General features: G+C 52.3%; 1 protein-coding gene across 2 annotated transcripts; it reads right to left on the reverse strand.

Annotated features, from left to right (window-relative positions):
• Positions 1-2,529: 2,529 nt before the first annotated feature.
• LOC125411216 (HLA class II histocompatibility antigen, DP beta 1 chain) lies at positions 2,530-12,836 on the reverse strand. Of its 2 annotated transcripts, XM_048451108.3 has the most exons (7): positions 12,648-12,795; positions 9,854-9,960; positions 8,524-8,790; positions 5,041-5,322; positions 4,451-4,561; positions 3,897-3,929; positions 2,530-3,134 (listed from the first exon to the last, which is right to left on the reverse strand). In XM_048451108.3, the coding sequence occupies exons 3-6, from the start codon at positions 8,723-8,725 to the stop codon at positions 3,901-3,903; spliced, it is 624 nt and encodes a 207-aa protein (XP_048307065.2). In that variant the 5' UTR covers positions 8,726-8,790; positions 9,854-9,960; positions 12,648-12,795; the 3' UTR covers positions 2,530-3,134; positions 3,897-3,900. The 2 variants fall into 2 exon arrangements, with proteins under 2 accessions (XP_048307065.2, XP_048307064.3); XM_048451107.3 differs by lacking the exon at positions 9,854-9,960 and having other exon boundaries at positions 12,648-12,836.
• Between the last annotated feature and the right edge of the window lie 1,110 nt (positions 12,837-13,946).

A 13,946-nucleotide genomic window follows, 5' to 3' on the forward strand; every position in this document is an offset into this window, starting at 1 on the left:
AAGCTCCAGGAAGCCCCAGAAACTGACCACGTTTCCCAGGTCCTTCCCTTCAGTGCATCTGAGCAGAAAGAACTGCTGGGGGCACTCGGACCTGCTGAGCTGCTGGAAGAGACTCCAGCACATCTGGCTGCTGCCAAGCTGTGCCCCGCACTCCAGGTTTCCAGTTTCATGAACCATCACCCACGCTGGAGTGGGTTCTCGGCAGTGTAGCTGTCATTGACTGTAAGAAATCCCTCAGGGCTGGAGAGATGGCTCAGTGGTTAAGAGCATTGCCTGCTCTTCCAAAGGTCCTGAGTTCAATTCCCAGCAACCATGTGGTGGCTCACAACCCTCTGTAATGGGGTCTGGTGCCCTCTTCTGGCCTGCAGGCATACACACACAGACAGAATATTGTACACATAATAAATAAATAAATATTTAATAAAAAAAGAAATCCCTCATCCACACTCCACAGAAACCCCAAAAGACTTAACCCATTGGTGCCCCAAGTTGGACTTTCTTTGTTGGTTCTCTATCTGGGGTAAGGAGGCGTTTATTCACGTCTCATTGAGAATGGTATCAGACAACACCCTAAATGAAGAATGGGTAGCAGCCCAGATGCAGGAACGAATCAGGTCTTAGCCTCAGTGAAAGGCAACCAAATGGCCCCCTTCCCTCGTCAGCCCCCTGCGGGTCTGCACTGTTAACCCATTCCCGCTTTCCCAGGCACAGGAGGTGAGAGAATGCCTGTCAGGTTCCACGATCCCGGAACTCCTGTGAAGGTCGTGACCCCAGCCTCTTCCATCTCTGAAGGGCTCAGAAGCCATGGACACTCCAGCAAGTGTGGGGCTCATGGTGGCATGCTGTCCTGCTGTGTCCACATCTCCTGGAAACCAGGCAGAGGCCAGCTCTTCTCATTGAAGGTTTACCTCAGTCTCCGTGGGATTACTTCTCTTTTCTGTTAAGACAGAGTCTCACTTTGTAGACCAGGCTGGCATCAAACCTGTAGATGACGCTCCTGCCTCTGCCTCCCAAGAGTTGGGGATTACAGTTAGGCACCAATATGCCTGGCTTAGGATTCTTAAATATTATCTTTTGTCTAAAATGTTTTGACTACTGTGGCAAGGGTCCTCAGACACTGGTGCCATAGCAGACTTAGGAGGAAGGGTCTTGGGATTCGTCTCACCTTGTGAAAGGACCTAGGTTTCAGGCAAAGCTCCTTGACCTCAGAGGATATGTCAAAGAGGGTTTGTTCCTTTAGAGAGAGAGAGAGAGAGAGAGAGAGAGAGAGAGAGAGAGAGAGAGAGGAGAGAGGAGAGAGAGAGAGAGAGAGAGTCTGTGCGCGCGTGCATGTGCTCCTGTGAGTTTATGTGCACCAAGTGCATTCAGCTGATGGTGGAGGTCAGAGGGTGGAACTCCCGGAGCTGGAGTTACAGGTGGTTGTCATCCCCCTGATGTGGCGCTGGAATTCAAACTGAGCCCTCTGCAAGAGCAGGAAGTACTTTTAGCCGCTGCACCATCTCTCCAACCCCAGGAACCAAGTTCTTAAATCTTAATGCATTCTTTGTCTTAGAGTCTCTATTAATTCCTTTTCTCAAACTGTGACCAGAACCCTGAGGAGAAGTTCCTGAGGGAGGAGGGGTTTACTGCACCTCACAGTTCCGAGGGAGTCAGATCATCACCGTGGAAGGGGCGTGGCCACAGCACGAGGCAGCTGGTCACACTGGTCAGTAGTCAAGAACTAGACAGCAAACAGGAAGTGGGCTGGGCTGTAAAACCTTGAGACCAGCCCTCCAGTGCTCCACTTCCTCCAGCAAGGCTCCTTTGCCTAAAGATTCTGTGAGTCTCAAATAGCACCACCAGTTGGAAACTAAGTGTGCAAATACATGAGCCCGTGTGGGACATCTTACACTCACAACCCCATGCGGGAATATCTCACAATCAAACCACAACAGTGATTTGGTGACATTCCGTGGCTTCTGTGTCTACAGAACTGGGCAATGTTTGGTAATCTGAGTGCTTGGGACTCGCTTCCTCTGTAACTTTAACTGCTTGCTAATGGGTCTGTTATGCTCTGGGGATTGAGATCCTGGGGGCTGATGAGCCATGAAGAGTTGCTTTATCTTGATCTGCCCTGCGTTCTGCAGTGATTTCATTTTTTCCAATTCTCTAGCATCATCTTTGCACCCATTCCCATAAAGCCCACTCGGACAGCCTTAGATAAAGATTATAAACCCAGTGCCCACTGTTGCTGTAATGGAAAAATAAAATGCTGCAGGTCCCTGAATGGTTGCAGTGGGCAGCGGGCCATGAGAACATGCCGCAGGTCTCCAAGTGGGGGCAGGCAGTGGGCAGAGGTCTCGAGAGCAGCCAGTCCCAGGCAGGCACAGTTCCTCAAGTGGCTGCAGTGGGCCACAACAGGCAGTGAGTCCCACGAGAAGAGACAGACAGATGGGCATGCCACGAGGCCACGCCACAGGTCTCTGAAGGCGGCTGGTCCCAGGCAGAGAGCCACGCAGGCAAGAGACAGAGACATGGATAGGCATATCATGCAGAGTGAGGTTGGGTATTTATTTAGTGGGTTATGAAGGGGAAGGCGAGAAGGGGAGAAGAGCAGAGAGAGGCAGAGAGGGAGGGGGGGAGAGAGAAGGGGAAAGGGGAGAAGTGGGGAGAAGGGAGAGACAGAAGCTGTCTCTTTGAGGAAGGGACTCAGGCTGGAAGCTGAAGATCAGCTTGTCTTGGTGGAGGGGGCGTGGCTTGTCTCTTAAATGGACAGGACAGATCATTACAGTGGCAGCTACTGGGTCATTCTGAGGCCATGTCTGAAGTTAGGGTTTGAATCTGGAAGACTTCCCCAAAGGCTCACGGATTGATAGTTTGGAGCTTGTCAGTGGATTCCTCCTTTGATGGATTTATTTCTGTTTGTATTTATGTGTGCGTGTGTGTGCGTGTGTATGCTCATGGAGGGCAGAAGAGCATGTACAACCCTTTGGGGCTGGAGTTACAGGCAACTGAAAGCTGTCACGTGTGGATACTGGGGATTGAACCGTGGTCCTCTGGAATTTAAGTACTTGACTGCTGAGCTGTCTCTCTAGCCTCTGCTCAGTTCGTGGACTGTCGGGAGCTGGTGGACACGACACCATGGAAGGTGGAACCTGGTTGGAGGAAGAGATCAGTGAGGACATGCCCTTGAAAAATGTCACTAGTTCCCAGACCCCATTGTATGTGTGCATGCGTCTGTGTGTGTGTTTGTGATGTCTGCATCTGTGTGTGTGTCCCTGTGTGTGTGTCTGTGTGTGCATGCATTTGTGTCTCTGTGTGTGTGCGTGTGTCTGTATGTCTGTGTGTGTGCATCCGTGTATATGTGAATGCATCTGTGTGTGTCTGTGTGTGTCTGTCTGTGTGTGTGTGTCTATGACTTGGAAAGAGCTTTTTTCTAAGCACTATGGAGGAAAACCTGTCACTGTGATTCTGTCTGCTCCTCCTCTAAACCACAGGACAGAGAAATTAAGACCCTGTAAGACAGTGTTGGTGCCTGGAGAGACAGCTCAGGGGTTAAGAGCACTTGATGCTCTTGCCAAGGACCCAGGTTCAGTTCCTGGCACCCACATGGTGGCTGGTGGCTCACAATCATATGTAACTCCAGTTCTAAGGGATCTGACACCCTCTGCTGGCCTCAGCAGGCACCAGCAGGCAGGTGGTGCACAGACACACGTGGATACAGGCTTTCACCCCCAAAATAAAACTAAGTAGTCTTTAAAAAGGTTGAGTGTAAACTTGTAAGAACAACTTACCTCAGCTTCCTTCCTCAGTGGTGGGAGCCCCACTCTTCCCCATACTCCCTCAGGGGCTGAGCCTGAGAGGGGAATTCAGACCTGAGATGTTCTGACCACAAAGAGACAGACACAGCATCTTACCTGCTCACGGAGATCCTGGAGATCTCAGCTGAGCTGAATAAGGGGATGAACGGGAAGGCATTCAGCTGTGAAGTCCCCTCAGATGGTGAGAGAGCCTCCCATCCCACCACACTTCCTTCACTGTAAGTTCCCTGGGCACCTGGGGACCTTGTAACCCAATGGTCAGACCCCAGACTGGGGTTTCCTCTCTCCCTACTGGACAACTTTGCTCTGATACCAGTTCCAGTTGCTTCTAGAACTCTCCAGTATCACTTTTCTGTCTTTGGCTCTTCTGTGGACAGGAAGGTGTATCAGGGAAAGGCTAGCCCCAGCCACCTGCCAGGATTCTAGGATAGCCCTAGCCACCTGCCAGGATTAAAGGCTAGCCTCAGTCACTTGCTAGGATTCTAGGCTAGCCTCAGCCACTTGCTAGGATTCTAGCCACCTGCCTGGATCCTTCATTTCACATCTTCGGTGTCTGGGCTGAGACCCACTGTGTAGCCCAGGCTGGCCTTGAACCTGCGACCCTCCTGCCTGTGCTGGCATTAGAGGCTGCTGCTCCACACACTTCTCACCCTTCTTGTGCTTCAACTGCATGGCGATGCCCACCGCCAGGAAAATGAGTCCCAGCACCAGGCCACACACTCCTGTCAGCATCTTGTTTCGGGCAGAGTCAGACCCGACCTCTGGAAAGGAGAATTCAGGGTTTGCGTCCTCTCCAGCAGGCACATCACTCCTGACTGCCCTCTGGTAGGGATGCAGGACACCAACACAAAGGTCACCAAGAGGGACACACTGTGGGGAATATGTAGAAGGGCCTTGAGATCTATCCTAGGCTGATGTCTTCTAACGGGCATGAGTGTGGATCCGGCAGCTGCCTCTCAAAACAAGGACAGACTACAGACAGAATGAGGAAGTCAGCCCAGTGTGAGGGTGGGGCAGGGGATATCTGCCTCCCTAGACTTCTGACAAGGGCAGACCCGCAGGCCAGGGACAGGCTCTCCTCTCCTGCCTCCAGCTCAGCACCAACTTTGAGGGCCTCCAGGAAGTACGGGGACCATCAGGACCCCACATGCAAACACCTAGAGCAGTACCGGGGACCATGAGCCAGGGTGCTGCCAGCTCTACAGAATGTGGATCCAGGAGGGTCCCCAGGGTGACTCACTCCACTCTACGGTGACAGGGCTCTGCAGGCTGGGGTGCTCCACGTAGCAGGTGTAGACGTCTCCCCTCTGAGGGGTCATCTCCAGCATGACCAGAATCTGGAAGGTCCAGTCCCCGTTTCGGATCAAGTTGGTGGACACGACCCCAGCAGTTTCCTCTTGGCCATTCCGGAACCAGCGGACTCGAATGCTACCTGGGTAGAAGTCTGTGGCGTGGCAGACCAGCAGGTCGTGGTGCTTCAGGGTGACCTTCTTGGAGGGTGACACATGTACCTTAGGCTGAACTAAGAGTGGGGAAGGAGTGGCATGTGAGAGTGTGACTCTGTGGGACACGTCTTTGATCCCAGCACTCGGGAGGCAGAGGCAGGTGGAGCTCTGTGAGTTTGAGGCCAGCCTGGGCTACAGAGTGAGTTCGAGGCCAGCCTGGGCTACAGAGTGAGTTCGAGGCCAGCTTAGTCTACATAGTGAGTTCCAGGGTTTTTTTGTTTTTGTTTTTTTACAGTGGGAGTCCCACCTTTTCAACTTTTGTCATGGTGAGAAGGATGTAGGATTCATTCAAATAATTTCTTAAAATTAATTTTTAAAGATTTATTTATATTATGTGTATGAACATTTTGCCTGCATGTATGTCTGTGCATCATGTACATGCCTGGTGCCCTCGGAGGTGAGCAGAGTGACGAATCCCTCGGAACTGGAGCTATAGAGGTTGTGAGCCATGTGATTGCTGGGAATTGAACCCGGGCCCTCTTCAGACAGCCAGTGCTCTTACCCACTGAGCCATCTCTCCAGCCCTTGAAGAATTTCTTGAAGTTAATGGACAGACAAAAGCATTCATTGGCATTCCATTTTAAATGCTTTTGAACATTTCAAAAATTGAATTATGTTTTTAGGTGTGCTTGTGTATGGGTTTGTGCACATCCTTGTAAGCACTCCTAACTTCCTCTTCGGTTTTGTGGGTGCTCAGGAAGTCAGGCACAGAGGGAGGTCTCTGCATGTTTCTCCCCTCGTCCACACCCCTGATGCTCAAACTCAGCGTCCACACTGCTGTCCCTCCCTGTGACCTCACAGCCCTCCAGAGAGCTGCTGCTTTTGGACGCCTGCCACCAGGTTGCTCCCCCCTTAGAGGCTAGAAAACAGCAGCCTGCCGTGCAGAAAGGCTGGTGCAGGGGGATTTCCACACGCAGAGTCCTAGCCCCAAGGCCTTTCAGTTCCTAGTGTCTACACCAACACCCTGACAATGGGGGCACGCTCCTCACAATGGGGGCATGCTCCTCACAATGGGGGCACGCTCCTCACAATGGGGGCACGCTCCTCACAGTGTCCATTGTCCATTGGCTCTTGGCCTCAGGCCAGGCTGCCCACACTGCTAGAAACTCAAGGCTATGCCCTTTTAGAGCCACTTAGGTCACTTTTATAATTGATGGTTCCTCATTCAACTTCTTCCTGAGTTGTGGTTTATGAATTAAGTCACGTTTCCCTCCCTTTTAATTCCTGAACTTCAAGCTTGTCTGTTTTGTGCCTGTAGTAATGCAACTGGCCTCTAGGGGGCACTAGAGCTAAGTCTACAGGCCTAAGAAACGGTCTACTTTTAAAAATATATTCACAAAGACAAGAGATTTCCCATGTCCTATGGCTGCATACTGAATGGTCACTGAGCATCTATATGATTATTTCTAGAATCTTGTCGGTTACCCACACTAGAAACCTAGTCCAGATAGGTGCAGTGATGCACTCCTGTGAATCCAAGCATTCCTGAGCTAAAAGGTGGAAAGCCCCATAACTTCGGGGCAGTCCGAGTTACAGAGATTCTTTCTCAAGGGGGAGTGGGATGGAGATGGCTCAGCAGTTAAGAGCACCGGCTACTCTCCCAGAGGACCCAGGTTCAATCCCCAGCACCCATATGGCAGCTCACAACTGGAACTCAGTTCCAAGGGATCTGACAGCCTCTTCTGGCCTCTTCTGACCTCCTCGGGCACCAACCGGTACAGATACAGTACAGATACGGTGTGCACAGACAGACAGGCCAGCAAAACACCTGCACACACAAAAAAAATTTTTAAAAAGAAAAAAAAGAAATTTCATAACTCTTGCACATTCTGTTTTGTTTTTATTGATTATTTGGTTATTTATTTTGAGTAATTTTAAGATTAAACTACAAAGGTCTTTCCTCTCTCATAATTAATGCCGTTATTATTATTGCTAGTAATATCCACTGCTCCAAATCCAGCCTTTTCTCTTTCCTGCTCACTTGGCGCTCTGAGAACACAGCTGCAGCCCTGACACTGCCTGCTTCTACAATGGTCCCGCGTGGGGCACGCCCGGCTATAGTCCTAGGACTTTCTTGAGTCTGGTGGGTGGTGAGTTCTAGTCCAGCCTGGGTTACACAGTGAGCCGGTCTCAACAGCCGCACTCAGGGTCTGCCAGCACTTAGCTGTCACACCATCAACCCTGGGACACTAACACAATCGTTCAGGTCTCAGCCGCCAAGTGTGGATCTGGGCGGTGCTGAGCAGAGCGAGTCTGGGACACTCTGGAGTGATTCACCCAGGGCTCTCTGCATCCTGGCAACCGAGCACACTGAAGGAAAGGGAGCCAGCCTGCAGTTGAGGGTAACGCCATAGTTCCGGTCACTGCTCTGATTCCTTCCCAATCTGTCCGGGTTCTCACTCGTTTCTGGGAGTCAGGGCTTAACCCATGACTGGGAGTCCCGATTTCTAAAGAGAGAATTAAAGGCATGCCCCCCACACTCTCTCCTGTGCCTGCGGAAGGCTCCCCACTTCTCCTCAGCTTTCCTCAGGATGCTTACCAGGCTCCCTCACTCCAAAAGCTGAGGGGCACAGAGCCAGGCCCTTTTCTCCCAGCCTTGGGAAGTTCCGCAAAGCTCATCTTTCCCCGACTCTCTGACCGCAGTGTCTACCCGCCTGTCAGCTCTCTCTGATTTCCCGACCTTTCAGCTTCTGCCGACTTCTGACTGTTGGTCCCACTGCTGTCTGTTATCCTGTATACCTGTGACGCTTCTCTGCCCCGGGTTTGCTTCACTTCCCGGTCTCTTCACAGGGACTGCTCTTAGTCAGCACCGTCCGCTGTCCCCAGGACTCGGCTTTATTCTCTTTACTGATTGGTCTCCCTAGATGACCTCACCCGGCAGACCCTCCTATATCTGTCCTTGAGGCCTGAGTCCCCACGTGTCCCCGTGTCCGCTGCCCACGGCCTGTGCTGCTGGGAGGTGACACTTGATGCCCATCTCCTCACAGTCCCTTGCGATTGTCCATGGCCCGGCTCCCTTCACCCCACAGCAGGCTGCTTACCAGACACGACAAAGCTCTCGACATTCCCTACTCCCACCTCTGTGCGGTAATCTTGCACACCGCACAGACAAATGGGCCCTGGCCCCTTTCCCCCAAGCCTCCCCCTGCCCCCACCCGGTCGGTCCCCGGGCTGCTGCAGCAGCTCCCGCCTGGATTTGTTCTCCGCCCGGACCTCACCTTGGCGCTTCACAGTGAAGGCCTGGTTCAGCTCGTAGTTGTGTTTGCACACCGTGTCCACCTCGGCCCTCCGTCGCTCCATGTAGTCCTTCTGACTGTTCCAGGACTCGGCCCACGGCCGCCCCATGGCGGTGAGCGCCCGGAACTCGCCCACGGTGCTGTCGAAGCGCATGAACTCCTCGCGGTCAAAGATGCATCTCATGATGTAGCGCTGCGTCCCGTTGTTCTCCGCGTAGCACTCGTGCAGTGCGCGCAGCAGGTGGTTCTCTGCGGGCGTCAGAAGCCGAGTTCTGGGGCGCTGGGATCCCGTCCTTTTTCCTTTCTCTGTCTCTTCTTCTTTCTCTTCCTCTCTCCTCTTTCTCGCTTCTCTCCCACTTTCCCTCCTCCCCTTTCTGTCTTTCTCTCCCTCTCCCTCTAAGTTTAGTTAGTGCTGCCTGTGCGTGCACGGCTGTGGGGCCATCCACTGGAGTATGGGACACTATCAATGACCTCACATTCAAAAAGAAATAATTACGGGGCTTGGACGGAACCTGGGTGGTTAAAAGCACTGCTGCCCCTGCAGAGGACCTAGAGGACCTGCACCCATATGGTGGCTCACAGCTATCTGGACTGCTAGTGCCAGGAGATCAAAGCCTGCGTCTGGCGTCCATTGGCACCAGGCACACTACTAGCAATGCACAAACATACATGCAGGTAAAAACACCCTCTCTCTGTCTCTCTCTCTGTCTCTCTCTCTGTCTCTCTCTCTGTCTCTCTCTCTCTCTCTCTCTCTCACACACACACACACACACACACACAGAGTCTTCCTCTTCCAGCAGCTCCCTAGGCGTTGGCTGCCTCATGGTGAGGTTCACAGGACATAAAGGGACTCCCTGTTGAGGGGCGGTGAGTACCTGTGGGGAGGGTTGAGGCACTGAGAAGGTTACAGTTCTGTAAGCTGTGGGTGGGATGACACTTCACATGGGGCCACCAGGAGCCCCTAAGAAGTGAAGCTGCAGGGGAGGGCTTGGGGCCTTGGGAGAGGCGCTGATCCTTCTATCTGTGGGGACTCCTGCCTGACCCGGCCACCTTGGACACAGTCAAATGTCACCTCCACCAGGAGCCTCCCCTTCTCTTCCCCATAGCAAGGTGCTTTCCTGTCTGTGCCAATGTCTTGACTACTCCTGCATGCTGGGAATGCAGAAATAAATCCATGAATATAAGATATAACATGAAACTTCCCAGTCTAAGAGCTAAGTGCTGTTTATTTTGCCTTCTGTGACTCCACGTGGGAAGGCTCGGTCCTAAAAGGTGTGGACTGCATGTGTAGAAACACCGTGACGAAATTCACCTGTGCATGATAACTTAAAAAACTGATTAGGGCTTGAGAGACGGATCAGCAGTTAAGAACACTTGATGCGCTGTGTGGTAGTGGCACACGCCCTTAATTCCAGCACTCTGGAGGCAGAAGCAGACAGATCTTTGTGAGTACAAGGCCAGCCTGGTCTACGGAGTGAGTTTCAGGACAGGCTCCAAAGTTACAGAGAAACCCTGTCTCAAAACCCCTTCCCCCAAACAAACAAACAAAAATGCTTGATGCTCTTGTAGAGGACCCTGGTTCAGTTCCCAGCCCCGTCACAGGGCTGCCCACAACCACCTGTAACTCCAGTTCTAGGGAATCCAATGCCCTCGTCTGACCTTTGTTGGTACCAGGCATACATATAGTGCCCAACAAGCATGCAGGCAAAACATCCACATGCATAAGTAAATAAAAAATATGAAATTAATTTCTTAAAAGATCTGGAATGGCAGCATGGTATCTCTCACGTGGAATCCCAGAGCTAAGGATGCAGAGATAGGAAGATTGCCGTAAAACTTGGGGCAACCAGGTCTGAGGGCGAGGGGTGGATATTGCCCTGGACCTTACTCACTGAAAGTCACCAGAGCAGAGCCCTAGTGGGTCCCCGCATTCCTAGAGGCCGGGTAACTGTTATAAAATGGGTATGCGAATCCTCCCTCTCTTCCTAGGAGCCGCCAGCAGTGTGGGTCCATCCCGTCTGCCCTGTGCGAGTCGCTGTGGGTCTGTCTGTTCTTACTCAAACGGGGGAAGTGGAGCTGGTGTGGTTGTTCATGTTCAACCCCCTGCAAATTACCATCTCAAAGCAAATCCGGCCTTCTTTCTGCGCCCAACAATGGGCTCGGACACAATCTGTCCAGCTCAGATTAAACGGACGGTTGTGTTTGTACCACAAGAGGGAGCTCTAAACTGTTCGATAACGTGTTTTCTAACCTGCAGCCTGGGGCCGGGAGCAGCTTGACGTTGGGGGTCTTGCCTTGGGGCCCATTCCCAGCACTGCAACTAATAAACACGTTAAACTAAACTAAATAAGCTACTGCTTCATTTAAAAGCATATCGTGCATTGGTGTGGTGGGGCATGCCTGTAATCCCAGCACTCAAGAAGCCGAGACAGGGGCATTGTGGAAAGCTGGAGACCAGCCTGGACGCTCAAAAAACTGTAAGAAACAGAAGATGCCAGAAGTTAAAGGCCAAGTCTGCTCCATCCCACAGCTTCTGAGCTGCATGATTAACACACTGGCGGGATGGACAATCCATTTGACATAAGATGCTTGTTAATTAATTGACTTTTTTCTATCCTGGTCGGGGTGACAGAGATGACCTGAAAGGGGGCTAAAGTCAAAGACAGGAACCCAGAGCCCAGACAAATCAGCACTGTTTGCTGTTGCTACAGACACTGGGAAGCCCCGTGAGGTCAAGAGCAAACAAGCCCGGAGTGCAGGTGCAGGGAGAGACGACTATGGGATGTTCTGGTGTTCCCTGTCACTATAGCAACGCCAGAACAACTGGCTCATCCTGATGAGCTCAGAAGGACCTGCCCAGCTGGGCCAGAGGACAGAGGGAAGGGTGGGAAAATCTAAGGGCATTGTAAGAGCCAGACCCACACTCTGTTCAGAAGTCCTGACCTGCCTCCATGGTAGGCGTCTCTCACTCAGCCCAGAGCCGGGGTCCACCACTCTCCCCCTCCCCAGCCACCTGCCGCTCAAAGTCTGCCTGCCCCACTCTGGATGTGGGTCTTCTTTGGCAGTACTTAACCGGTGTAAATGGAAGGTAGCCATGAAGCACATAAAACTGAACCGTGCAGGGTCTCCCTCCCCAGCTGTCATTTATTCAGGCCCTGCTGCTAAGCCCTTTCCCTTGGTGACATCACTCTCTGACTGCCAGGACCTTAAAGGTGCAGCTTCCACAGCTGAGCAGGTCCCTTAGTTGGGTCTCACAGCCTCTGTGACCAATAAGGACAGGTCCTCTCGTCTTCCTCAGCAAGTGCCTAATATCTCAGGAGAAGTCCTGGGGCTCAAGGGCTGGACTAAGGGATTCAACGCAGTTGTTCCAGAAAAACAGGCAAAACGAAGGCACTGCATTTGAGATCCATCCTAGGATGTGGTAGCTTAGTGCTCTTCCTACAGTGCTCAGTGTAAATCTGGAAATGGAAGAATCTTCCTGGGAAACGCTGGATCCCATCAGCCACAGCATCTGTCACACAAGCCAGGGGACAGCAGACGGGCCTCCCGTTAGCAGGCTGGCTGCTCACCTACCCTAGGTTGTTCTCACGTGTCTGCACATCCTCATCTTGTCCTTCCACAGTTCTCAGCCCACTCCAAGACTAGTGAGGGTCTCAGGAAGTCAGCCTGCTCGAGAACTACTGGGGCGGAGCCTCAGCCCGCCTCGCCTTCTGCCTTCTCTCCCGGAGGAGCAGGAGCCATCCACTCTCTCTTAACACTGAGTCAGTCAGGTGACCTGAGTTCCTTCGAGGCTGTGATGGGGGTGTGGGGGAACCCAGGAGGCGGAGACTTCTGGCCTCTCCATAAACCTTGCCCTGTGAATGGATTCTAGAGCTCTGGGCCCGTTGTCCATAAGACAGGCATGCCAACCCCCAACACCTCTGCCTGGTTCACTGTGTCTATGTGCCTGGGAGTGGGAAACACTGAACAGCTGTGGGGAGGTGAGCCTGCTTTTCTAGCTGGGAAGGAAGGACATGGGCTGTAGGAGAAGCCAGGAGAAGCCCTACGCCTATGAGGGGACAGTCCTGAGCCAGGCCCTCCGGAGTCACCGCCGTGCTCCGTCTTACCTGGAGGAGCCCCACCCTGGATCCCTCTGCTCAGCAATACCGTCAAAACTGCTATCCAGGGGGCCACAGGGAGCCACGGGACCATCGTGGAGCTGGAAGGGTGGGTGAGGGGAGGAAATAGTAGCAGGGGATGGAGGACTCCTTAAGTTGGGCTCCCGGGTGAACAGTAGAGACTGTGACTAAAGTTGTCTGCTGTGACCCCAGAATCAGTCAGAGTCTGAGGAAAGAACCAATCAGGCTTGAGCTTCCGATGAGTCACCAGTCACTGGGTAGATGTCGTGAGAGGCCTGACCACCTAGTGGGTGAAGCAGGTGAGAGGGCATCAGAGGACGGAGGACAGTGACGCTTGTTTTGATAACCTGGGTGCATCGCGAGATTTGGGGGAAGATGTGAGCTCTGCTCTGAGCATGGTGAGATGTTCTGCTGAGCCAGCGTCTCGGGGACTCTCGTTCCTCCAGTCCCACCGCCTCTTACACCCACACTGGACAGGGGATGGACCAAGCGACATCTTTGGGTGTGAAAGGCGATGTATTGGCATGACTTCTATAGTGTGTCCCGTCAGCATCCCAGCATTCAGATTGAGTCTGGGATCTGTCTGCTTTGCCGCTGCCCAGGGGTGTGTTCAGGAGAACCACCCACCCCCATCGTCTTTCTCTCAGATGTCTGTTGGTCCTAGAGGGTACAGGAGTCCCAGGGTACCTCCCCAGGACTTCGATGGGGGGTGGAGATCAGCAGGACACCTTACAGGGTCCCCCAACCTAGGAGTAAGGCACACCCACAACTGTGTAAATATGTGATTTTAAGGAGTTTGATTGGGGACTTGGACGTCTGCAGATGTTATAAACCGCCTGACAGTGACATTGTGAAGGTCACGTGACAGAAACAGAGCTCATACTCCTTCAAGACAGTCAGCCCTGAGGGGATAAGAACAGACTGGCAAACAAGATGAGAGACATAATAGCTACCAAAGCCCAACCTCCTGAAAATATCTGATTATGTCGTGTTGATCATGAATATTTTCACCAACTTCCAAAGGGGATCATTCCCAACTTTATAATTTATAGCTGAATCCTGTGAGGCCACAAATTCAGGTAAAGAAAACATTATCCAACACTTGGGAGGCAGAGGCAGGAGGACCTCTGTGAGTTCAAGGCCAGCCTGGTCTACAGTGTGAGTTCTAGGATAGGTTCCAAAGCTACAAAGAGAAACCCTATCTTGAAAAACAAACAGGACTGGAGAGATGGCTCAGAGGTTAAGAGCACTGAATGCTCTTCCAGATGTCCTGAGTTCAATTCCCAG

This window comes from Myodes glareolus, chromosome 18 (genome assembly GCF_982192425.1).
Source record: "Myodes glareolus chromosome 18, mMyoGla1.1, whole genome shotgun sequence".
Taxonomy (NCBI): Eukaryota; Metazoa; Chordata; class Mammalia; order Rodentia; family Cricetidae; genus Myodes; species Myodes glareolus.